Source organism: Alexandromys fortis, unplaced genomic scaffold (genome assembly GCF_014885135.2).
Source record: "Alexandromys fortis isolate MF-2015 unplaced genomic scaffold, M_Fortis_MF-2015_v1.1 scaffold_159, whole genome shotgun sequence".
NCBI classification, from domain to species: Eukaryota; Metazoa; Chordata; class Mammalia; order Rodentia; family Cricetidae; genus Alexandromys; species Alexandromys fortis.
Window position 1 is genome coordinate 2,982,371 of NW_026068031.1, and position 26,258 is coordinate 3,008,628.

Genomic DNA, 26,258 nt, shown 5'->3' on the forward strand with positions numbered 1-26,258 from the left:
AAAAAAAAGATAGCAACACTAATACAGCCCCTTATAAAATGTCAAACAACACAGGAAGATATGTTAAAAAAAAGTTTTCTATCTCCTTCTAAGAGACTCCCACTATTATCTCAAACTTTAAAAATACTGCAAACTTAAATTAAGAACATAAAAAGCAATTTCAAATCACCAGAGGGCTTCAGAGTTCAAATATACTCTGTTGGTGCCATGCAGAATCCGAAATACTTTCAGTTGATCAAGACATCAAATAATAGGCCCCAGTGACCAATAAATCAGCGTTCTAAGGGTTAACCATTTGCCCCCAAGGCTGGCATTCAAATCCAAGAAGGAGAGACGAGGCTAATCCACTGCCGCAGGCCATTACCATCACAGTGGGTAGCGCTGGTAACAGCTAGCAGACAGCCCTTCAGCGGAATGGAAGTCTAGAGAGGGATTTTTCAGTGATAAGAGAACCCATAATTGGGACCGGGAAAAGTGATAGCAATGACTTGGGTATAATGGACCCTGACGGACAAGAGCACACTGAAGGGAGAGAGGTAGACATGGGGGCTTGGGAAAGAAGTCAGCTACTCACAGCACTCTAAAGGGTTAAAACCAGGCAGGAAAAACTCCTGGAGGGGAGCCACTTCCAAAGACAGCCATTGGGGCCTTTCACCTCCCCCACTGCCAAAAACTAGACAGGCCTTGGGACTGGATCCTTTGGGATTATTTAAAAATCCCCTAGGGCCCTAGGTGCACCGCAGGGAGGGATTAGAGCCCCTGGTACAGTACAGTTCCTCCTTCCTGTGGGCCCAGAGTTTAGGTGTGCAGGGATAGCCCCCCCCTCACCGCCACCCCCACCCCCAGCCCTTGCCAGATGCAGTTCAAGCCCAGGCAAGCTTTGGGAAGAAGAGGTGTTGAGCCCCAAGCTTGAGAAGCGGAGTGGAGAAGACCTGTGAGAACCAGGCCTACAACAAGATGGGGGCAGGGAGCTGTTTCCCTGCCTGCCTGTTCTAGATCGTAGGGCCTACTTAGGCAAGCTGCATTTCAGGGGTTCGGAAAACACCGAAGTCTTTCTCTACTCAATCATCCATGGCTCTTTTGGGGTGACACCAAGGGGTCACCCCCCCAACCCAAGCTTAACTGCAAACTTTTCTCTTCCCTCTATCTAAATCTAAGTCACCTTTTCCTCCCCCTCTGCTCCCCTCCCCCCTCCCCAAACTCTTTGGAAATCTTTCTTATTTTCTTTTAAGTTTTCCCTGGGCCGAGAGGGGTCTGTTACAGAGCTAGGTCAGGGCATTTTAACACTCCCAGCGGGGGACAGTGGATAAGACAATAGCTACTATCACTTTACCATTGGAAGTGACCCCCGAATTTGCACTTCTTTCATCTTAGGACCAGAGCCCTGGAGGTGGGCGATTTCCTGGGGGGGAGTGGCTTAAACCACTTCCCCACCAGCCAGTTGGCTGTAGGCCGTCCACGCTCCATGGTCCACTACAGATATGGGACTGAGGTGAGTGCGGCTCAGAGAGCGACGCTCTCCAGGAAGGCCTCTCCGGTAGGGTGGCCTAAATGACCCAGGCCGGAAGATGGAGAGAAGAGTGGATGCTCCCCAGGGCTCTGGACCACCCTCGAGGTCAGTAAAATAGGATTCTTCCCCCCCCCCCAAACTAAGAAGGGGCCGGTTCCTCATTCAACTTGGTGTCCTAGGCACCTAGGAGTTGCCTTCAGGATACTAAAGGGTTCTGATCTAAGATCCGCCGGTGAAGATGCTACGGAAGTGTGGTGGACAGGGACGCTAGGCATTGTTTAAATTCTCCCTACCCCCACGCCTCCAGCCCCTTCCCCACCCCCCACCGACTAGCCTATCTTCCCTCCCCACCCGGCAGACACAATGGTACGGCCTCAGCCCCTCCCCGGACTGCGGAGCTTCTCAGGTTAGGTCCCTGGTTTCTGCAGCCCCAGGTGGGCCAGCTCTCTACTCTACTACCCCAAAGGGTGCCTGGTGACCAGTGTCACTTCACTGTGCAGACTGCCCTCGCTCTTCTTCACTTCCAGACACAGGGTCCAGGGAAGCTACTGAACTTGGTAGCTAGCCCCTGAGGCTCTGCACTCTGTTGGCCTCAGGTGCACCCGTTAGCTACCCTTTGTGGTGGCTGGCTTTTTTTTTTTTTTTTTTTTTTTTTTTGAGAAGTCAGTATCTAAAGGGCCTACCAGCGAGTCCCAGGAAACCTGCGATAGTTTAGTTTGGTCTCCTTGACACAGGAAAAGAACCAAGATGGCTGAGTCCCTTGATCACACAGCCTGGACATTGAAGCCAGGCTGGCTGGGATCAAACTCCAGTAGTCTGTGGGCCCACATGCTTGGGGGTTAGTAGATTACAGATTGCAGGGCGTGCTTTTGAGAGGGACAGGGAGCAAAGGGGAGGTCTCCCAGAGAGCTCTGGATTCCCAGTTGGGCTCCTTGGAGCTCAGGATACAGTTGGTCGGGAAGGAGTTAGTTTTCCCTTCCTGGTTCTTCACAGAACCCTGACTTACCCCTCCTAAAATACAGGGGAATCGGAGCCGGAACCTGGTTCTGCGGCTCCCTATCTGCTTGCAAGAAGGCGACAGGGAAGCCGGCCCTGGTAAAGGCGAGGAATCGAGTGTGCAGCCCCCGTCCACGTATCCCGTCTGTGGCTCCAGGTCCTCTCCAGGCATTAAGATGTTGCGGAGAAACCTTCCTACCTCCTTCCAACTCGAAGCCTGTATCACGGAGGCAGGGGTGGCCTCTCTGGCTTAGTACTTTCTCAGACCCTGTCCAGGCGCTATGTGGGGATTCAGGGAGGCCAGCCGTGGGCTGGACTCATTCCTTCAGTGCCCCTGGCAGCGGTTATGTTGTTGGCCCGGCCTACCCTCCAGGAAGGGCGCCATTGCCAGAGGGCCGCACCTGAACCCCATCACCAGTTAGCTACTTAAGGGCTTCCTCCTGAATCTCCCGCCCTTCCCACCCTGTCTCCTGGTGGTCCAGTCCTGTTTCGTATGAAGCTGCTTGTAAACTTTTTCATTTTAGAAGCAGGGTCTCCTTACGTAGACCAGACTGGACTTGAACTCGAGCCTTGGGAGTGCTGGAATTCCAGGCTTGTGCCACTAGACCCAGCTCTCGGCACACCTTTGAGGAAGCCAGAAGCGGGTTATTGACTGCTTACATCTTCCTCTCTGGGAGATGGGGAACGGAGGAAAGAGATAGGGTGGTGTCAGGTGTGAACAGGCCTGGGAAGATGCTGTTGGATAGGAGCCGGTAGGGTGGGGAGGGGTAGGTCTGTGCAGAGGAAGTGTGCCTCTCCGGACGCTGTGCTGGACCCCACTGGAGGAATTCAGGCAAGTCGGCTTTGCTCTCTACCTTCGTTTCCTTGTCTACAAAGTGACTGGGCGCATCTCCAAATGCCAAGTTCTCTGGATCATTTATAGGAATGCTTTAGGAAACTTTTGTGTGATAGGATTGCAGCAGTTAGGAGAGCACTGGAGTCAGCTTTTGATAGCTGTATGTTCTTTCTTAATTTAACCCCCGCTGAGCCTCCCCTTCTCCAGGTGTGAGCTGGGAATATTGATGCCCGTGGTCCGGGTAGGTGTGACTTAGAGTTGTAGCCGCGTGGAGGAAAGTGAGACTCATAGAGCAATAAAATTACCTCTGAAAACCTGGAATCAAATGTTCACCCCCAGAAAAGCCCACAGGGACTTGTGATCACCCCGGGGAACCTCACGATCCACTTCCACGGCGTGGGAGCAGGAAGAATCAGCGACAGGCTTTAAATTGTTCTTTTCGAGACTTGGGTTGAATTACCTAAGTTAAATGCATTTAGTGCCGAGTCAGTAAGTGGCAGCTATTTTCCTAATTTTGTTTGCAAAGTATCTCAAAGCAGTCATTTGCATGCAGCTGTATAACACCGCTTAAGAAGTGACATCATGTAAAAAAAAAAAAAGAAAAAAAAACAGGGAACATTATCCTGTTTCTTGGGATGATTTTTCTGACAGTGAAAAAAGCTTTGTCTTTCGAACTCGTTTGGGGAGTTCAGTTTCTTTTTATTGCACGCGTTATGTGTTTTTCTACTAAGGATTGGTATGTAATTTATCTCCCAAGTCCAAAGAAAAGTCATATTTTTTTGGGGGGGGATGGGGAGTTCTTTTGGTCTTCTGAGACTCTGCCCTCTGTACTGAGTGCTGGGATTAAAGCCGTGTGCCACCGGCATAGATTTAAATTTTTGTTTTTGTGTTTCAAGACAGGGTTTCTCTGTGCAACTTTTGGTAAGATTTAAATTTTTTGAATTTATTCTTACATATGTATGTGTGTTGTGTGTCTGATATGTATTTATGGGCACGTGTGTCACGGTGGCAGCTAAAAAGCAACTCTCCCACCCTGATGTGGGTTAAATAACAGTGTATAGGTAGAAATCTGGTGAGTTTATACCAGATTGTTCCTAATATACACGGGTGTCCTCTCCCCAGACAGGTTTTTTCTGTGTAGTCCTGGCTGTCCTGGAACTCTTTGTAGACCAGGCTAGTTTCAACTCAAAGATCTGCTTGCCTCTGCCTCCCGAGTGCTGGGATTAAAGGTGAGTGCCTCTACCACTCAGTGGGGGTATAATTCTTATGAAATTTTTCTTAATATGCACACTTTGAAGACTCCCCCCCCCCATAATGTTAACTAAGGGTAATTTTCATTGTCACCACGTGGAAGGTTCTTTCTTGCCGTCAAGCAAAATTCCGGCAATCTCTTCGGTGCTTCAAAATTCCCTTCTCCCACCTTTACCCAATTACAATTTACCTTCCGGTGCACCTCTTGACGAGCTGAAGCAAGTGCTTTGTAGGTGGGGACTAATTAAAGCGATTGTGTTAGACTCTAAGAACCAGATCTGCGAAGCCAGAGAAGAAAACATCTCTTTTCTAATTTAAAAGCTCTCCACAACGGAATGCCTCAGCTTGGCGATTTCCTGAAGTTAGGGTGACTGACCTGTATTAGAAGGGAGACTGGCTGGTTAAATGGGAGAGTACAGCACCTGGCTAACTAACTCGTTCACTTGTGGCATTTTAGACTAATGAGGCTGCTGCCAATTGCCTCCCTTTCTCCGCCTGTGAATTGGGGCTAACAGTACTACCAACCCTTTTCTTTCTTTTTGAGATAGTATCTGAAATATTCTAGACCAACGTCAAGCTGGACACGTAGCCAAGGAAAATCTTGGGAATTGATCCTCCTGCCTCCTCTGCCTCCCTCGTGCTGGAAGTATAGGTGAGCGCAGGGGTTGCTGTTCAGGAATTGGAGGCCCGCACCAGCACACACGTTTATGCTATATGGTGGTAGGCATGGAATCGGGGCTTCTTGCATGCTGGATAAGCTCTCTTGGCTGAATTCTAGCCCCTGAAATCCCTTGCACACACCCTTTTTAAAACGAGGGACCTGTGCAGTGTGGTGGCGGTGCACACTTTTAATCCCAGGCAGAGGCAGGCGGATCTCTGAGTTCAAGGCCAGCCTGGTCTACAGAGTGAGTTCCAGGACAGCCCTGGCTACACAGAGAAACCCTGTCTCAAAACAGAAGAGCAAAAATCAAGGACTTTTTCTTTTTTTTTTTTTTTTTTTGGGGGTTTGGTTTTCCAAGTATATGTATGAGTGTTTTGCTTGAACGTATGTCTGTACCACCACATGCGTGCCTGGTGCCTGTGGAAGTCAGAAGAGGGTGTTGGATTCCCTGGACCTGTTATGGAGTTATAGAGGTTATGGAATGCCATGTGGATGCTAAGAATTGAACCTGGGTCATTGGTGAGAACAACAAATGTTCTAAATTGTTGGTCCCAGAATCATTCATTCATTCATTCATTACATGCCAATCCCAGTTCCCTCTCCCTCCTCTCCTGCTCCCCTCACCTTCCCCCATCCACTCCTCAGAGAGGGTAAGGCCTCCTCTGGGAAGTCAATTAAGTCTATCCCATCCCTACCTTGAGTGATGGCCATCACCAGCCTCCCCTCCCCCCAGGCTGAGTAAGGTATCGCTCCATAGAAATGAAGCCCTGGATTACTTTTTAAAAATTATTATACATTAACTTATTTATTTTGTATGTAGTGGGCCTATGTGCTATAGCACACATGTGGAGGTCAGAAGACAGTTCCCAGAGTCTTTTTCTACCAGGTGGGTTGCAGGAATTCAGTCCAGATCTGGTATCATCAGGCTTGGCTGTATGTTTGTGTGTGTGTGTGTCTATCTGTGTATGTGTGTGAGTGTGTCTGTGTGTGTGCACGTGTGTCTGTCGCTCTGTGTGTTGTAAGTTTAATGATGTGGGGTGTCTTCCTCTTCCTTGCGGGGATTGGTTCTCTTGAACCTGGAGACCCCCCCTCCCCATTCAGCTAGCTTGGCTGGCCAGCAAGCCTCAGGGATTTTTCTGACTGTAAGGGTATGAGCCACTCCCCTGACTTTTTAACATGGAGTCTTATACTCTGAGCTCAGGCCAACACTGTACCAACTCAGCTATCATCCGTGTCCGCCCGGCCCCCATCTGTTTTCTCTCTCGCAGTACTGGGGATTGAGCATAAGGTCTCCCTCATGCTAGACAAGTGCACTGAGCTATCCCAGTCATTCCTACTCTACTGTGCTGTTCTCAGGTTTAGAATACAAACAGTCCCCATTCAACAATCTTCCACACCGTGGGGTCCTCCTTGTTGCCCCTGTGAAAGACCATATATTCCAGGACAGCAGTTCCCAACGTTTAAGTTTCAAGATCTCCCTTAGCTCTTTAAATGAGGAACTTAGAGACTTTGTTTATAATGATATCTCAATGTATACTATATTCAAACTTAAAGCCAAGGAGTTGAGGACTCCAGTCTTGCATGTTCGAGGCCCTGGGTTCAACTCTTAATATTGAATTAAAAGCAAAGTAAAAACGAAATAGTAACAGATAACCACTGATGTGAAAAGTAACTTTTCCGAGGCTGGCCAAGGCTCAGTGGTGGAATTCACCACTGGTATGTTCAAGGTTCTGGGTTTGATCTCTAGCACTAATTTAAAACAGATTTCCATAGTCAAAAGAAAAAGGAAGAATCATTTAATTTCTTTATTTTCAGACCTCTGCAATACCAGTTTGGTAGATCCTCATCAGTCTGTCTTCATACGCTGTTGGGGGAGAAATTAGGAAAATCAGACTTTAATTCTTTTATTTATGTTTATATTATTGTTTTTGAGACAGGGTTTCTTCATTTAACAGTTCTGGCTGTCCTGGAATTCACTTTGTCTCTGTAGACCAAGCTGGCTGCAAACTCACAGAGGTACCTGCCTTTGCCTCCTGAGTGCTAGGATTAGAGGTGACCTTGGACCCTAAACCCAACTTGTTTCAGCTTTGCAGAGCTGGGGTTACAGACCTGTGCTGCCACACCTTACTGTGGCAATTGGCAGTTCCGTGTATCCTTGGGCCTTACCAGCTGTGGCAGTCACTTCCTAGCTGTGGAGAGCATGCTCTTGTTATTGCCAAAGCCGTCACCATTTAATTGGTCTCAGATTCTGACTTGAACAAGTAACATCTGAGTCTGTGTGGTGCCAGGAAATCGGATATATTCTAAACTACTCTTGAATGTATGTTTCTAGGTAACCTGAATTCATTGCTGTTGGGTGATGGAAGACACGCTAAGGTATTGTTTAAAGCAAAGTAATAGTGGCTGAGATCTTCCATGCACCTTACAAGGGGTCTTCACATTTCAATCTTGGAAATGAGTATTGTTAATTGTAATACGGCAGTCTTTTCAATAAAGTCCTGATCTTTATTTCATATAAAATTTTTTGTAGTTGGGTGGTGGCACACCTTTAGTCCAAGCACTCGGGAGGCAGAGGCAGGTGGATCTCTGTGAGTTTGAGGATAGCCTGGTCTACGAAAGCTAGTTCCAGGACAGGCTTCAAAGCTATAGGAAAGCCCTGTCTTGAAAACCACTAAATAAATAAATAAATTTTTCATGATCCGAAATAAAGCTTGGTTGGTGAGTAATTAAAAAAAATGTCAGTAAATCTCTTACTAAAAGTAGTATTCTGGCCAGCCCTCTTGGGCAGGCCATTTTCCCAAGCCTTTCTCTGATTTGTCCTTAAATTTATATTATAGTAAAACTCTTTTTTTAGTTTTTCAGACCAGGATTTCTCTGTAACAGCCCTGGCTGTCCTGGAACTTACTTTGTAGACCAGGTTGGCCTCTAACCCACAGAGATCCACCTGCCTCTGCCTCCCAATTGATGGAATTAAAGGTGTGTGACACCACCACCCAGCCAAAACTCTTCCTTCCTTCCTTTCTTTCTTCCTTCCTTCCTTCCTTCCTTCCTTCCTTCCTCCCTTTTTCTTTTTTCCCCCCAAGATCATAGAGTTTCTCTGTAGTCATGGCTGTCCTGGAACTCACTCTGTAGACCAGATTGGCCTCAAACTCAGAGATCCGCTTGCCTCTACCTCCCAAGAGCTGAGATTAGAGCCGTGTGCCATGACATAAAACCTTAATAAACTCCCAACTATGCTTTAAAAAATTGCTCTATAGGGCGTGGTGCACACTTCCAATCCCTGCACTGAGGCAGAGGCAGGAGGCCGACTGAGTCTGAGGCAAGCCTTGTCTACATAAGAATGTCCCACGCTGAAAGCAGCTAATTCATCATAGACCTCTGAACCATAATAGTCTAGAGGAGACGTTCTTCCTGCTCAGTGTGACAAAAGGCCCTACCTCCAAGGGCATTCTTGGGACGTCAGGGGGAAGAATGGGACTTCTGGTATAATTAGATGCTGTTCTCTTTATAGAAAAGATTGGTTTCCACACTGTAGCCCAAACTGGCTTAGAATTCACTTTGTAGTCTGCGCTGGCTTCAACCTCATGGTACTCATTTTGTGTTAGTCTCCAGCGTGCTGGGAATATAGGAAGAAGCTGTCGCTCCAAATCATACAATAACATGGTTTTATTCAAATCAGATAAGAAGGCAAACTCTTGCTGGGTGGTGGTGCCATGTGCCTTTAATCCCAGCATACAGGAGGCAGAGGCAGCCGATCTCTGTGAGTTCGAGGCCAGCCTGGTCTACAGAGTGAGTTCCAAGACAGCCAGGGCTACACAGAGAAACCCTGCCTCAAAAAGAAGGCAAATTATGTTATTGTGTAAAATAATTATGGTATGTCTAAGTATTATTCTCAAAATAATTTGAGGGACCTGGGACTATAGTTTGGGAATCATTGTTTTAGGTTTGCCTCTCGTGTGATCATAAGTCTTGAACCACTACAAAGATAATTTGTTTATATATTTATTTTGAGACAGGACTTGACTCTGTAGCCCTAATGGCCTGGAACTTGCAGAGATCTGGCTGCCTCTACCTTCCAGATGAGTGCTAGTATTAAGGGCATTCACAACCATGCCCGGTTGAGGTGAAGTTTATGCACCTGCTGTATACGATGCATGTATTAAATGATGATGCATAGGAACCACCATCCCCTGCTGCTTTGCTGTGTGTCTGCTTCTGTGCTAGGGGATAAGTGTCTGTGCCTGTCTGTTTTACATAGAATCTGGCTAGGTAGCCCAGGCTGGCCTTGAATTCATGATCCTCCTGCCTTTCCCAGTCCTGGGATTGCATGTGTTATTTTACTTTCATTATATTAGTTGAGCTCATAGGTTTTCTAAGGTAGGAATCCCCATGTTATGTGGGGGGAAGGCAGAAGCCAGAAGTTTAAGTGTGCTTTTTCAAACTCACATCAGAACCAGGATTCAAAGCCAAGCTCCAGAGACTGTGCTTTTCCTCGGAACCACTGAGTGACTAGACAAAGCCAAGGCAGAATTAGCTGCTGTCTCTTCTGGGGGACTAAGGACACTACGTCTAGGACAGTGGTTCTCAGCCTTCCCAGTGCCGCGACCGTTAATGTCACGGTGACCTCCAACTGTGAAATTATTTTCATTGATACTTCATCACTAATTTTGCTACTGTTTTGAGTCATAATGGAGATATCTGTATTTCCATGGTCATAGGCGACCCCTGTGGAAGACTTGTTTGACTCCCAAAAGGGTCACAACCCCCACAGGTTAAGAACCATTGCTCTAGGGAGAAGGTACAGGAGCGCACAGGGCACCTGCTATTGTTGGGTATCACAGTCATCTTGTTTTGACCTCTGCCCCTTCTCCTTTGCCCTGTCAGGATGCCCTCTCGGGATCAGCTGGTGCAGCAGGTGTTGCGGGATCTGCAGGAGGCAGTGGAGTCCGAGGGCCTGGAAGGTCTCATCAGTGCCGCCCTGGAGGCCAAACAGGTCTTATCTTCCTTCACCCTCCCGGTCTGTCAGAAGGGTGGCCTTGGGCCCCAGGTGCTGGAGGTGGACTCTGTGGCCATGAGCCTGTATCCAGAGGATGCTCCGCAGAACATGCTGCCCCTGGTGTGCAAGGGGGAGGGGAGCCTGTTGTTCGAAGCAGCCAGCATGTTGTTGTGGGGGCACACGGGCCTCAGCCTGGAGCTGCGGGCCCGCACCGTGGTGGAGATGCTGCTGCACCGGCACTATTACCTCCAGGGCATGATCGACTCCAAGGTGATGCTGCAGGCTGTGCGCTACTCCCTGTGCTCCGAGGAGTCCCCTGAGATGACCAACCTGTCCTCTGCCACACTGGAAGCCATCTTTGATGCCGATGTCAAGGCTACGTGCTTCCCCACCAGCTTCTCCAACGTGTGGCACCTGTATGCCCTCGCGTCCATCCTTCAGCGCAATATCTACTCCATCTACCCCATGCGCAATGTCAAGATCCGACCCTATTTTAACCGCGTTATCAGGCCACGCCCCTGCACCCAGGTGACCTCCATGTTGCACATCATGTGGGCTGGCCAGCCCCTCACTAACCACCTCTTCCGGCATCAGTATTTTGCCCCCGTGGTTGGGCTGGAAGAGGTGGAGGCTGACGGTGCCGCTACCTTGGACCCCACTCCTCCGATCCTAGGTCCTCTGCTACCACCAGCCAAAACCCTGGAACTGCTCAACCATGAACCTGGCCTTAGTTACTCCCACCTCTGTGACCGCTCCAGCATCACGAAGAGCACCTTCTACCGCTGGCGGCGGCAGACCCAGGAGCACCGGCAGAAGGTGGCCACCCGCTTCTCTGCCAAGCACTTCCTGCAGGACAGCTTCTACCGTGGGGGCCTTGTGCCATTGCAGCAGTTCCTGCAGAGATTCCCTGAGATCTCCCGTTCTACCTACTATGCCTGGAAGCACGAGCTGCTGGGCTCTGGTGCCTATTCAGCTCTGGTCCCGGCTGCTCCACCCAAGGAGGCCCTGGCTGTGCCAGAGCTGGAGAGTCTGCCAGGGAAGAAGGCTGCCGAGGGGCTGGGGTGCTCCCCAGCGGCAGCGGCTATGTCAAGCCCTAGCATGGTCTTAATGCAGCGCGCCAAGTCGTACCTGGAACATTGCATCTCTCTGAACAAACTGGTACCCTATCGCTGCTTCAAATGCAGGTTCCCTGGCATCTCGAGGTCCACCTACTATAACTGGAGGCGGAAGGCCCTCAGGAGGAGCCCCAGTTTCAAGCTGGCTCCAGTTCTTGAAACCACTGAGTCTCTACCCCCAATAGATGTTGGGGACGGGGCCCTGCTCTCTTCCAAGGGTGAGGTGAGAGAAGAGGGGACCGGGAAAGCAGCAGCTGGAGGCCCTCCAACTTCCCAGCGGCTCCTACCCACAAGGATGCCCCTGTCTCGTTGGCAGAGGCGACTACGCAGGGCTGCCCGCAAGCAGGTACTCAGTGGGCACCTGCCTTTCTGTCGCTTCCGCCTCCGCTACCCTAGCCTGCTACCCTCCACTTTTTGGGTATGGAAAAGTCTTTCCCGGGGATTGCCCAGGATGCAGGCCTCCTCTTTGGGCCGAAGGAGGCAGAAGCCAAAATATCGGCAGAAGCCAGATGAATGGCAGATGGAAGCTGTTGAGAATGTAACATCTGTGATTGGTCATCAGGTGGAGACACTGCCAGTGGTCGCTTCTTCAGAAACCTCCCCAGAAGATGCCCAGAGAGGGCCTTCTAGAGAGGGGGTCATCCAGGAGACAGCTATGACCCAGGGCCAACCCCACAGTGGGTCCCTGTCAGGCCAGACTGTGGCGGCGGCGGCGGCGGCAGCAGCAGGTGGCAGGGATGGCCAGGTGCTAGTGATGGACATGCTGAGCACCACAAGGTTCAAGGCCCAAGCCAAGCTGTTCCTGCAGAGACGCTTCCAGTCCAAGACTTTCCCCTCCTACAAGGAGTTCCAAGCTCGCTTCCCCCTCACTGCCCGCTCCACTTACTATATGTGGAAGCGGGCACTCTTTGAAGGCCTCACGCTTGTTGATGGCTGACAGAGAGGTGACACAGAGCCTGAGAAGGGGAGACTTAAGGTGTCTCCTGGCTTGGCCTGGATGCCCTTCGCTCTGTCTTCCATTATTTCCTGGCTTGGGTGGGGAGGAGGAAATCGACCACCTATTCTAATGAAAGCTACAGGAGTATCAATTGACTCTTGGTTGTTGGCTGGTCATATATTTTTATTGCGTTTAGTTTTTTTTTTCCCATTAAGGTGGGTTGGGCAGGACCCCCTTGCTGGTGGTTGTGCCACGGCTGCCTGTAGCTCTTCCTGGTCCCACAAAGAGTATCACAGCATGGCCATTCTCTCCGATGAGGCACAATATGTCTTTATTTTTTTTTTTTTTTTTTAGGGTGTGGTCCCTTTTTCTCAAAGATGTCTTCCAAAGAAACAAGGGATTTGAACGTGAGGCTGGTGTGTGGCTTTGTCTCATGCCGCCGGTGGAAAAGGTGCCAGGCTCTTCATGATCATCAGCTGGACTTCATAGAATAAAACCACGGTGGCCTCTAAGCCAGGGAAGGCCCCTAGGCACTGGAAACCCTAGAGAAGGGCCTGCTCTGCTCCCTCTGCTGGGGGTCTCTGCCGGTTGCTGCCAGCCTGGCTCACTGTTGGGGACCTGTCTTGGAGCCAAGCCTCCTCAAACACTGAGTCACATCTTGGGCCAGGAGCCATAGGGTTACAAAGCTGATGGGAGACTGAATTTTCTTTGTCCAACGGCAAAGTTGGAAAACCAAAAAAATAAAGTGATGTCTTGCTCTCAAGCTGCCTGAGGTCTCTGGGATTTGTTCTGCTAAGATGTGACTGCCTGGGGGCTGGAAAGATGGCTCAGTGGTTAAGAGCACTGACTGCTCTTCCAGAGGATCCAGGTTCAATTCCCAGCACCCACATGGCAGCTCACAACTGTCTGAAGATCCAGTTGCAGGGGATCTGACACCTTCACACCAATGCACATAAAATAAAGTTAAATAATAAAACCATAAAAAATATTTAAAAAAAAAAGTTGTGACTGCCTGTTTCCAGGTTCCCCTTCAGTTTAAGGGGTTGGAACACTATTTCTATCTTCTGAGAGTGCATGCTTGGGACCACAGCTGGTGGGACTCTTAGGAACTGGATCTAGAAGTGACAGTTTGGTCTGGCTGAATAAAATACGTCCCTCTCCACATACTAGGTATGCCAGGCAGGCTGGGCCTAAGGCAGATGAGGGCTTTTGTCTCTTGGGCATGAGTGAGAGATTCTCTTTGGTCCTCTCAGTTTCTTGTAGCTGCTGTCACTTATGTGAACCTGACTTTTCCTTATACCCTACATCCAATCCATCATGAAGTCCTGCCGACTGTGGTGCTGGGAATGGAATCCATTACTGAGTTACATCATCAGACCCTTTCTTAAAATCCAAATTCTGCTGGGCGGTTTTGGCGCGCAGCTTTAATCAGGAGGCAGAGGCAGGTGGATTGCTGTGAGTTCGAGACCAGCCTGGTCTACAGAGCTAGTTCCAGGACAGGCTCCAAAGCTACAGAGAAACCTTGCCCCCCCCCCAAAAAAAAATCCAAATTCTATTCTGAATCTTCCCTTCTTTCTGCTCAACACAACTTCCCTCCTTCCCTTTCCATATGGCCCGATTTTCAGAGGGATTTTGATGAAATTAGATCTTCCTGCTGTCCCGTGTCTGTGGCTTCCTTTTCTTCACAAAGTTCCTCCCTTGAGAAAGGCCTTATAAAGTGGCCCCCACCTCTCTTCCCCCCTCTTCACTATGCTTGTGCTCCCTGCTGTGTTCCTGTCTGACTGCCTCTGATGTGAGTGTGGCTTCTCTGTTCTGCTCCGGTACTTCCCACGCTTGCCCCTTTGGTCTGAAATGCTCTTCCCCCTCCCTCTTCCTCCTTGCTCCTTCCTCTCCTCATCTTCCCTTCACCCCTATCTTCCCCCTTTTAAAGTCTGTTAGTTTTAGACACCGTCTCACTGTGTAACCATGGTTCTGTAGACCAGGCTGGCTTTGAACTCAACAGAGATCTGCCTGCTTTTGCACACACACACCCCCAGGTACCGGATTAAAGCTGTGCAAACCCAGGCCCCTTCTGACCTCAGCATCCAGAACGCTGGGATTACAGGCGTCCACCACGGCAGTCAATTCCAATTCCAATGCTTTTCCCTGTTAGCTACACAGCAGACACTGCATCTCTGAGTCACTATAACATATAACATCACCCTTTTGCGTTCTCTGGTAGGTTCTTATTTCTACTGTTGCTTTCTTGTTTGGATGCCCCCATAAGATTGAAAAACCATTTTTTTTTCTTTTGCTAACAGCACTGAATTCTATAGATGGTAGATTAATTCTAGGCACACAGTATGTGCTAATATTTGAAAAGAGAAAGAATGACATGGGTTTTTCTTACTGTTAATCCTGTGAGATCTGATTTTTGCAAACCTAATCAGAAATACTTAATACTTCTCATAGGCCAGTTTTCCCTCCGTCTTTACATCCACCCTGTTAATCTGTGCCGGCAGCAGCGTGCCTTTATATTGTTTTGTTTTCCAAATCGACTCTGCCTCCACTCAAATTCCAAACTAGTAAGGGCCCCCAGAGTTCAGCCCCTGTCTACCACCGAGCTTATTCCTCACCCGAATGGCTCTTCTTTCTCCCGTATGCTTCTCTCTCTTCCCACAGGACTCACCCAAGGGTCCTGTTAATGTTTGTTGATTTTACGCTCTTGACTGAGGTCTGGGGTGTCCACGGAAGCCCTGCTACAGCTGAGGATTTGGTGAAAGGATTGGATTGGAGGAATTTAATCTAACTTGCAGTACCAACCTTTAGCCAGCAGGTGGCAGTCCAGTGCAATCCATTTTGGCCATGAATAGCCTCAAGGTCCCTTCTGAAATGGCCGAAACTCTACATTTTCTTGCCTACACTAGGCACCAGAGCAGGCCCCTTGAGGCTGGGAGTAGAGTCTCCTAGTGAGACCTAAAAAACATGGAATTTTGGATGCAGCTCAATGGATAACCATGTACCCAGTGTGGGCGATGCAAAACACACCCGGGGATTGCTACCTGGAGGAAAGGGGGAGGGGCTTGTCAGGAATGTGGATTCCAGAGTCCCACCCAGATCTACTAATTTCCACCTTAGATGTGTCTCCTTTCCAATTAGAAGACAGGATCACAGCCACACTCACGGTATAGTAGGCATCATCCAGCTCCCCATACTAAGAGATGAGTTAGGAGCCGCTCGGAGTCTGAGTTCTCGAGTTGTGGAGGGTGGGCAAATGCCTGAGGCGCTTGCTCGGGGGCTACTCTCCAGTAAGACACACTAGGGTCCTGAGATGGGAAGACCATTTTATCCAAGCCCAGCATGGATCCTTAAACTTACAGCAGAAATTTTAACTTCTGTTGGGGGGGAATGCAAATAAGGTGTGGGCGTCATTGGGAAATGACTGTGCCTGCAGGGCTCGGTTTACTAAGGTACTGAAGAACCGTTCCTTTTCTAATCTGCCTAGAAAGGCAAAGGGACCTAAGCCACGCTCAGTCTCACTGTACAGCCCTGCTTGTCCTGGAACTTAACTATGCAGACCCAGCTGGCCTTGAACTCGGGGATCCCTGACTGCCTTTGCTCCCAGGTGCTGGGACTAAAGCCATGCACCACCAACCTCACCAGGCTTCATGGCATTTGTTGAAATTACTTGTGGCTCATTGGTGCCACTTTCCACCCTGACTGGATACTTATGAAGAAGAAAAAGAAAACCTAGTGCAACATTCTATGTGGCTCTAAGGGAAAGTTTTATTTTGTTTATTTAAATTTATTGTTTTACGTGTTTGGGTGTTTTGTCTGCATGTATGTCTATGTACCACATGTCCGCCTGATCCCCCGCAGAGGCCAGAAGAGGCTGTCAGGTCCCTTTGGACTAGAGTTATAGACAGTTGTGAACCACCACATTGGTGCTGGGAATCAGAACCCCATCCTTTGGAAAAGCAGCTAGTGCTCCTAACTGCTGGACCATCTCTCCAGTCACCCAGAAAGAATATTTTAAATATAAAAGTTTCCCCCAGCCGGGCAGTGGTGGCGCATGCCTTTAATCCCAGCACTTGGGAGGCAGAGGCAGGCGGATCTCTGTGAGTTTGAGACCAGCCTGGTCTACAAGAGCTAGTTCCAGGAGAGGCTCCAAAACCACAGAGAAACCCTGTCTCGAAAAAAAAAAAATTTTCCCCCATCACTCCCGAGGCAGAGGCAGGTGGATCGAGTTTGAGGCCCACCTTCAAGGGGATCTCTGTAGGTTGCATGCCGGCAGGGCTATGTAGTGAGACTCTGTCTGAAGAAACTTTGACCCTACGTCAGGTGAGATGGCTCCGTCAGGGCATTTGCTGTTAAATCTGAGGGTCTGAGTCTGGTCCCTGGGACCCACATGATAGAGAGAACTGACCCCGACAAGTTGTCTTCTGGTCTCCACGCAAATGATGTGACACACGCCTACAACCACACCAATAAACAAACAAATAAATGTAATTTAAAAATCAGCCTAAAGATTAACGGGATTAATTTTCCCTTTTATTTCCGCATTTCCCGCTGAGGAAATCAGTCTTTTCACGGAGATTATCTTGTCTGTCATGGCACACGATTTGCGGCTCAAATAGTTCTCTTTGAGAACGAGCCAGGTGTGGTGGTATATGCCTGTAATCTCAGCCTCTGCGAAGCAGAGGAGGAGGCAAGCCTGGGCTACATAGATAAGGATACTCCATTTCAAAAGAAAATCAAAGGCTGAGAAAACCTTTCTTGGGATTAATGGTGGCTCTCAGGCCCTGAGTGGCCGCTAACTTCCCTGCCTGGAAGGCTCAGTTGTGCCTCCACCTCACCAGCTGCCACTCAGCTGTTCCTGCTCAGTCCCGCTAAGTCCCTCTTCTCTGGGTAATCTGCTCTATAGCATCCAGCTATCGGTTGAGCTGGCCAGGGGCTAGCCTGGTATATTCTCTTCTACTTCTCCATTCCATGTCTGTGGGAGCAGCACAGGCTTTGCCAGATACCCAGAGAATCCTTTCTTTAGTCCATCCTGCCCTCTCCACTGAGCAAAGGTCTTATACCACTCCTATACGGTCTAGAAGCTGGCAGATATAATCCATTCTCATCCAGGGACCTCTGGAGGGGTCACTAGCTTCAATTTCTCCAAAGTTGTTGGCATAAGCCTCTGTGGTTGGCACATCACATAGGTTTCTCTCCTTTCTTGCGTTGGTGTTTTACCTGCATGTATGTCTGTATAAGGGAACCATATTCCCAGAAGTGGAGTTACAGACACTTGTGAGCTGCCATGTGAGTACTGGGAATCGAACCCAGGTCCTCTGGAAGAGGAGTCAGTGTTCTTAACTACTGAGCCATCTCCCCAGCCCATAGGTTTCTATATGAAATGTGCAAACTGAGTGAGTTCACCAGGAAGCAGGTGAAGGTTTTGCCTGGTTTCTGGATTCATCCTGATCATCCCAACCTATAGCTGCTCGGGAGGCTGGGGCGGGGGAGGTGGGACACTGGGGTGTAGCTTAGCGGTAGAGTGCTGGTTTGGTACATGCAAAACACTGAGTTTGACGCCTGCTCAAGCCTGACTTCAGTGTGCTGTGTACATAGGAAGGCTGCTAATCCGAGGGACAGCTCTGGCACAGCGGTCCTTGGGAAGGATCAGGAGGCTCAGAAACCAGGCTTAGTGCATGCAGAGAGAGGAGCCCACCGCAGCACTGCATGCTGTCTGCCCCACTTCTCCCAGCAAGTCACCCGAGCTACTGATGTCAGGGTCACCTGTAGGGGTGTCCAAGCAGGTTCCTAAGTGTTCCGATTGCTATTTACCTCATGAACGAGGAGGAGTGGAGCTTTTAGGGAAATGAAGAGCAGCAAAAAGTAGGTTTAATGGTGTAAAAAAATTTTTCCACGGAAGATGACTTTGGAAATAGCACGAAATCCGCTTAACTCTGGCTCAGAGCTGAGCAGAGGGCTGGGGGCATCGAAGGCTGCTAGGAGGAGACTCAGGGGATGTTCAGAAAGTCGTCATTCTGCCTGGGGTGACCACTGGGGTGGCTGAAGGTAGAAAGGCCACACACCAAGGTCTTCCCCAGTGCTTCCACCATGGTTCCAGACATTAGCCGCCATTGGTATTTGGGGGTGGGTGGGAGGAGAAAAAGCCAGGTTGTGGGAGTTGGGAGTGACGGAGATCCTGGACAGAAATGAGTGACTTTGGGTTCCCTTCCCAAACTCCCCAGGCCAGCCTGGATCAGAGCTGAGCCTCTGCCTTCTGTGACTTGTGAGTTTTGATCATTTCTACGTTCCTTGATTTTGGCGGAAGTCAGAATTGGGGACACGACTAGGTTGTATGACTGTATCCATGTCAGATGCCGTGGGTTTGCACTGATCTTCAGAGCTCAGCTTTGTGAGGACAGAAAGGATGCTGGTGTCTGTGGGCTCTAAGGTGCCTCATTCGTTCCATCCGTGGTTACCAAGTAGGGGTAGGACCCTGGCTATGGCTCGGTTGGTGGGCTGCTGGCTGAGCGTGTGCAAGGCCCTAGGTTTGCTCTTCAGGTCCGTATAAACTGGATGTGGTGGTGAACTCCCACGACTCCAGGACTCAGGGTTAGGGGCTAGAGGGTCAGGAGGTCAAGGTCATCTTCAGCCACGTGGCACTTTAAAGCCAACCTAGGATAAAGCCAGACAGGATAAAGCCAGCCTGTCTTAAAAACAGGGCCAGTGTGGCCGGGCGGTGGTGGAGCACGCCTTTAATCCCAGCACTCGGGAGGCAGAGGCAGGCGGATCTCTGTGAGTTCGAGGCCAGCCTGGTCTACAAGAGCTAGTTCCAGGACAGGAACCAAAAGCTACAAGCTACGGAGAAACCCTGTCTCGAAAAATTAAAAAAAAAAAAAAAAAAAACACCAGGGCAAGGAAATGACTCAGTGGTTTTTTGTTTGTTTGTTTTTGTTTTTCATCCAAGGTTTCACAGTGTAGACCTGGAACTTCCTATATAGACCAGACTGGCCTGAAATTCAGAGAGATCCGTCTGCCTCTGCCTCCCACACATAGAGATGAAAGGAATAAACCTGCATACCCACACCCAGCTGGAACAGCTCAGTGGGTAAAGACACTTGACCTACAAACCTGAGTTTGAGCCCCAGAACCCACAAGAAGGTGTAAGAAGAGAACTGATCCTACAAAGTTGTTCTCCGCCCACCACATGTGTGCCCTATTAGTAATAAATAATAATATAATAATAAATAAAAATAATAATTAGTCCCAGAAAAAAATGAATACAAAGGAGTCCTGACCGGAGGTCGCTGCATAAAGATTGGAGAAAGAGGGGCTGGAGAGGTGGCTCAGAAGTTAAGAGCATCGGTTGCTCTTCCAGAGGTCCTGAGTTCAATTCCAAGCAACCACATATTTGGTTCACAACCATCTGTAATGAGATCAGGGCTCTTGACTGGTGTAGAAACAAGCCTGCCTCTGCTGGGAGTTGGGATAGGTTTCCAAAAACTTTGTAGGGGATGGGAGGTGGAGAGGCTCCATGGTTAAGAGCACTGTCTGCTTCCAGAGGACCTGGGTTTGATTCCCAGCATCGGCATGGCAGCTCACAACCATCTGTGACTCCAATGCCAGATGATCTGAAGCCTTCTTATGGCCTTGGCCGTCATATAATAGCCACAGACATACAAGAAGACAAAATATCCATAACCATAAAATAAAAACTAAAACTCATGGCAAAGGCTGGTGTAGAGCGCTTGTCCAACACAAGGCTCACAGTTTGGTCCCCAGCACTAAAAATAAAACCCATAAGCAGTGTGCTGATTGGGGGAACCAAGGAAGGAAGGAACTGAGAATGTAAGGCCTGGTGGAAAACCCCATGAGGGTGAGACTGTTGTATAGAGATTTGACTCCAGTACTTACAGGCTGCAAACCATTCAAAATGTCAGCTTTCTAAAGTAGCCATGTTGGCCATGATGTATTTATTTTATGTGCATGGTTGTCTTGCCTGCATGGATCTGCACCATGCGTCTGCCTGGTGCCTGAAGAGGCTGGAAGAAGGCAGTGGACCTCCTGGAAACGGAATTACAGATGGTTGTGAGCCACTATGTGGGTGCTGAGGGTCCAACCCAGGCCCTCTTTGTTTGTTTGAAACAGGGTCTCTCTATTATGCATCTCTGGCTGGCCTGGAACTGGCCAGGTAGACCAGGCTGGCTTTGAACACACAGAGATTTACCTGCCTCTGCCTCCTGAGTGCTGGGGTTAAAAGCATGCACCATGGTTGCTCAGCCAGGTCCTCTTGCAGAGCAGCAAGTGCTCTTAAGACACTGAGCCATCTCTCCAGTTCTAGCCACGATGCATTCATACCATAAGAACTGACGAACTTTACAAACCAGCTGGATATGAAAGACTTCCCTTGTCAATGCTTCCAGGCAAAGCCATGCCACCCACTGAGGCCTAGCCCTCCCGAGTTGCCCCATTGCCACCACACCTCTCCTTTGCTGCATCTCCGCCCGAAGCAGTCATCCTGGTGACTTGGGGTCCAAGCATCTAGAAGGCAGGAACATGGTGACGTATCCTGCTGCCTACACAGTGCTCGGTGACGAGTAAGTGCTTGAACATCTGTACTGAACAGAGAACCAGGAAGGTTTGGGGTAGGAGAAGTGTTTCCTTCCAGCTCTGGGCTAGAGTACTGTGTGAGCTGTTCTGCAGGGCAGTCAGTAGCGTGACAGGCAGCCTGTTCCTGGGTGCTGGTCTGGTCTTCACCAGACGGGACAGAGGAAGGCGAGCAGGAGAAAGAAGAGGACACTCCCTGTGAGTCCAGCACCTTTGGGTCAAACCCACCCAGGTTTTGGAAATAGTGTTGTCATCGTGTGAAAAAAGAGGAAGCTGTCATATAATTTCCCATCGCATTTGAATTTCAGAGAACACAATTTTTTTTTTGGAGGTGGGGTTTCGCTGTGTTGCCTTGGATACGTTGGAACTGACTATGTAGACCAGGCTAGTTTCCAACTTACAGTGATGATTTGGAGTGTTGAGACTAGAGGCATGCACCACTGGGCCTCGTTGAAATAATATGTTTTAAGAATATTTATTTGTGAGCCAGGTGGTGGTGGCACACACCTTTAATTCCAGCACTCCGGAGGCAGAGGCAGGTAGATCTCTGAGTCTGAGGCCAGCCTGGTCTACAGAGCAAGTTTAAGGACAGCCAGGGCGCACAGAGAAACCCTTCCTTGAAAACCATTAAAAATAAATAAATAAATGATAAAATATTTATTTGTCATTTTACTTATTTTGATGTGTATGATGGTTTTCCCTGTGTATATGTATGCAAACCACATGGGTACCAGGTCCAAGGAGGGAGTCAAACCCCCTGGAGCCGGAGTGACAGATGGGTATGTGTCACCATGTGGATGCTGGAAATTGAAGCCAGGTCCTCTTCAAGAACACGTGTCCTTAACCACTGAGCCATCTTTCCAGTTCCTGCAGCAATAGCTTTTTAAAGATTTATTTTTATTTATGCATTTGGGGGTGGGACATAGAGGCCAGACATTGGATCCCCTGGAACTAGAGCTAGAGGCGGTGCCTGAGACATCTGTGCTGGGGACTGAGCTCAAGTCGTCTGGAAGAGTAGACCATCTTCACCGCTGAGTCATCTCTCCAGGCCGAGTCACAGTCTCTCCGTGAGCCCGGAGGTCAACGTTTCCGTGAGTCTGTCTGTCTGAACAGGGAATCCTGACGATCTGCTCTGACGTCATCCTCCCCTCCAGCACTGGTGACACATGCAACATATCTGGCTCTTTACATGGGTCCTGGGGATCCAGAATCTTGTCCTATGTTTGTGCAGCCAGCACTTCACCAACCAAGCCATTCCCAGCCAGCATGGAGCATAAATATACATATACACATACATACATATATATATGTATATATATATTGTTATCCCATTACCGTGAAAACACACACACACACACACACACACACACACACACACACACACACACGGTGGGGGTGATGCTCCACGGGAGGCTTCAGGCAGACTTGAACAATTATTCAGTGTTCACTGACTGATCACACTGACTTCTCCCTGTGGGAGCTGTGGTTGAGAGCTGGGAGGAAGGCAGGGGACCGTGTCTCCCACTACCTCCGTTTCTGTCTCCGGTTGCCTGAGAGACACTGGGCACTTTCCCTGAGGATGGTGTCGAACAAGTGATGGGCTGTCCTGTGCCTCACCTGTAGACAAACATAATCACCAGGGTGCTTTCAAACCTGGCGCTGTCCAGGCCGACTGCACACCAATTAAAATCACAATCTGCAGGGTCTAATTAACGTGGCTATGATTCTTACCTTCTAAATATAGACTCCAGCCTTTCGTTTCATCGTCGCGTTAGACCGGGATGAACTCCCAGCTAATCTCCCCCGCATACACACTAGACAGGTCCTTCTCTCCTCCCTCCCTGCCTCCTTCTTGCCTCCCTCCTTCCCCCGTCCTCATTTTTCCTTTAATAACTAGGCCCTCAGTCCTGGGTGGTGTACATTAGGCAAGAACTTTATCGCTGAGCGGAGCTATGCACCGCCCACCGCCAGTTTAACCCCTTTTAATTAAAAACTATTTTAATTTTTAAAATTCATTTATTTTTATGTTTGGCCTGCATGTGTGTCTGTGCCCTACGTGTGTGCAGTGCTTTCGGAGGCCAGAAAGAAGCTGTCAGAGCCTCTGAAATGGACTTACAGATGGTCGTGTACTACCATGTAGGTGCTAGGAATTGAAGCCAGGGAGGTTCTCTGTCAGACCAACAAGTGTTCTTAACAGCTCAGCCATCTCTCCAGCCCCTAATTGTTTTTTTTTAATTATTTGCATATGTGTGAATATAATGAGTGCATGTAACCACTGAACGATCCCTCCAATTTACTTAAAGGTTATTTTTTATTGTATTATTTTATATGTATGTGTGTTTTGCCTGCATGTATGTCCATGCACCACATGGGTGCAGTGCCCATAGAGGCCAGAAGAGGGTGTTAGATCCCTTGGAACCAGAGCTACAGATGACTGTGAGCTGCCCTGTGGGTGTTGGGAATCAAATCCCAGTCCTCTGGAAGAACAGCCCGTGAACATCTCTTCAGCCTGCTGTGTAGAATTCTTGCCAGAGATTTATGTTCTCAATTGAATCCTGAGAAAACACCAGCCAAGCTGGGCATGGTGGTGCACACCTTTAGTCCTAGCACCAAGAAGACAGAGGCAGGTGGATTTCTGTGAGTTCGAGGCCAGCCTGGTCTACAGAGTGAGTTCCCGGAAACCAAGGCTACATAGTGAGACTTTGTCTCAAAAACAAAATGAAAATGTCAAGATCATGTAAAATAAAACTGAGAAACTTTCACAGATTAAAGGGGTCTATAGACACTAGACAGCTTGGTAGGGTGTGGACCCTGGATTCGATGCACAAAGGAAAAAGGACTTTAGGAGAACCTTGGTGAAATATGGGTAAGTCCCACAGGCTGGCTGACAGGATTCTGCTGTTTTTACCACACACCTCAATGATTCATTAACAGCAGAGGAAACTAGGTAAAGGGAATATTGGAATTCAGTGTACTTTAAAATTTTTTTTAATTATTTATTTTCATTTTATGTGCCGGTGTTTTGCCTGCATGCTTGTCTGTGTGAGGGCATCAGATCTTGGAGTCACAGACAGTTGTGAGCTGCCATGTGAGTGCTGGGAATTGAACCTAGGTCCCCTAGAAGAGCAGTCAGTGCTCTTAACTGCTGAGCCATCTCTCCAGCCCCTACAATTATTTTTTGTAGGTTTAAAAATAAAAAGCTAAGAAGAAAGTATGGGGAGGGGGTGCTGAAGAGATGGTTCAGCCGTAAAGAACATGTACTGCTCTCGCAGAGGACCCGGATCTGATTCCCAGAATCCACGGAGGATAGGTGACAACCAACTGTAGCTCCCGTGCCAGGGAATCTGACACCCTCTTCTGCCCCCTAAGGCACATACCTGGCTGGCACACATTCATGGCATGTAGATAGGCAAACTCTCGCACACATAAAATACAAATAAGTAAATTCCTTAAAAAGACAAAGGAACATTTTAGGGCTAAGAATGGTGTTTAGCAGTGCAGTGTAGTGTTTGCCGAGAATGCCAAGGCCCTAGGGACAGACGGCAGTGTGGGAAAACCTACAGTCTCTTAACTGTGCTGGCGGCTCCCAAGTGTAACCCCAGCACTTGGGAGGTGGAGAGAGGAGAATCAGACATTCCCAGCCAGCCTGGGCTGCATAGTGAATTAAAGACCAGCCTGGGTTACACGACATCCTCTCTCAAAGTCAAAATAAATAAATAAATAAAACAAACAAATGAACCAGGCAGTGGTGGGCCGTGGTGGCATGTACTGTTAGTCCCAGCACTTGGGAGGCAGAGGCAGGAGGATCTCTGAGTTCGGGGCCAAGCTGGTCTACAGAGTGAGTTCCGGGACAGTCAGGGCTACCCAGGGAAACCTTGTCTCAAAAACAAAAAAACAAAACAAACAAGCAAAAACCCCCCGAAAACCAACAACCAAAAATCAAACAAATTAAACTTTCCTCCCTAAATTGTTTTGCTCAGGTATTTCCATCACAACAGAAAATAAAAAACCAAACTGACACAAAGATCAATACACCCGTGTAATTGCGTTTCCATACCAGCACGGAACAATCTGAAGAGTGAATTTTAAAAACCAATCCAAGTAAAACAACATTCAAAAGATAAACTACCCAGAAGTCAGTTTCTGCAGCTGGTTAAGGATTTACCCACCGAAGAGCGCGTAGTGATGAGGGACGAAAATCACCAGGTGTGTGGCGGCACACCTGGAATCCCAGCACTCAGAAGAGGGAGGGGGGAGGGGCAGGAGTTCCTCGGGTTATCCTTGGCTACTTAAGTTAGAGGTCAGCCTAGGCTAAGACTGGAAAAAAAGGTTTTCCCCTTTGAAGCTATGAAGGAGTCTGTGTGTGGTGGGACTCACCTGTTGTCCCAGCACTTGGAGGCCCGGCAGCTTGGAGGCCCGGCAGGGTGACTGTGAGTCCCAGATCCACAGGGAGACCTGACCTCAAGGAAACAAACACACAAACTATGGAACGACTTAAAAATAACTTTAAAAAAAATCCTAGGTAAATGGAAGAGAATCCAGATTCCAAAAATAGAGGCTGGAGAGATGGCTTAGTGGTCAGGAGCAGTGACTGCTCTTCCAGAGGTCCCGGGTTCAATCTCTACCATCCACAGGGTGCCTCACAACAATCTGAAACTCTAGTTCCAGGGATTCAATGCCTGATTCTGGCCTTGGAGGGTACCAAGCCTGCCTGTGATTCACCCCTACACATAAATAACAATGATAATGCATTTAAATAAAAAGAGATTCTAAAAGCAAACCTTGAGTATCTCTACAACCAGTAGGTTTTTTACAAGGGTCATGAGAGCATTCCAAGAGGAAGAATAGAGTTTGGTTCTTTTTGTTTTGCTTTGTTTGTTTGTTTTGATAAATGATGCTTTTGTTTTTGTTTTTTTAACCCGGACAGTTACTTGCTAAGACTCGACTGGGACTCCTACCACAATCCATATATATATATATATATATATATATATATATATATACTCAAAATGGATCAATAACCTAACTGTAAAAGCTAAGATTATAAAACTACAACCACAGATGTGGTGATACATTCTCAGATTTGACACTAAAAGTGTGAACAACAAAAGAAAAACTAGACTGATTATACTTTATACAAACAACAACAAAAAACCAGGGGGAGATGGCAGTGTCTGCCTGTAACCCTAACTTGGAGGAGGGTCTGACGTTGGCCTCAGCTTCACAGAAATTTGAAGCCAGCCTGAGCTACATGAGACTTTGTGTCTCCTAAACCAATATCAAAATAAAAAACCTGAACACTTTTATGTATCAACTGACAATAAATAAGTCAATAAATAAAATGCAGAAGATGGACTAGAGAGATGGCTCATCA

At 48.4% G+C, this 26,258-nt stretch overlaps 1 protein-coding gene and 1 non-coding gene across 2 annotated transcripts; both read left to right on the top strand.

The window, feature by feature from the left end:
- The first annotated feature begins 7,396 nt into the window (after positions 1–7,396).
- LOC126515191 (small nucleolar RNA SNORA24) lies at positions 7,397–7,523 on the top strand. Its single transcript, XR_007595771.1, has one exon. It is a non-coding gene; the product is annotated as a small nucleolar RNA SNORA24 (small nucleolar RNA).
- Positions 7,524–10,138: 2,615 nt separating this feature from the next.
- Vrtn (vertebrae development associated) lies at positions 10,139–12,848 on the top strand. The gene has a single exon (XM_050164490.1). It carries the CDS (start codon positions 10,139–10,141, stop codon positions 12,299–12,301), a length of 2,163 nt encoding a protein of 720 aa, XP_050020447.1. The 3' UTR covers positions 12,302–12,848.
- The last annotated feature ends 13,410 nt before the right edge of the window (positions 12,849–26,258 follow it).

What these genes read in the sequence shown, in the direction of transcription:
- Vrtn (XM_050164490.1), top strand. Translation starts at nt 10,139, where the DNA reads ATGCCCTCTCGGGATCAGCTGGTGCAGCAGGTGTTGCGGGATCTGCAG.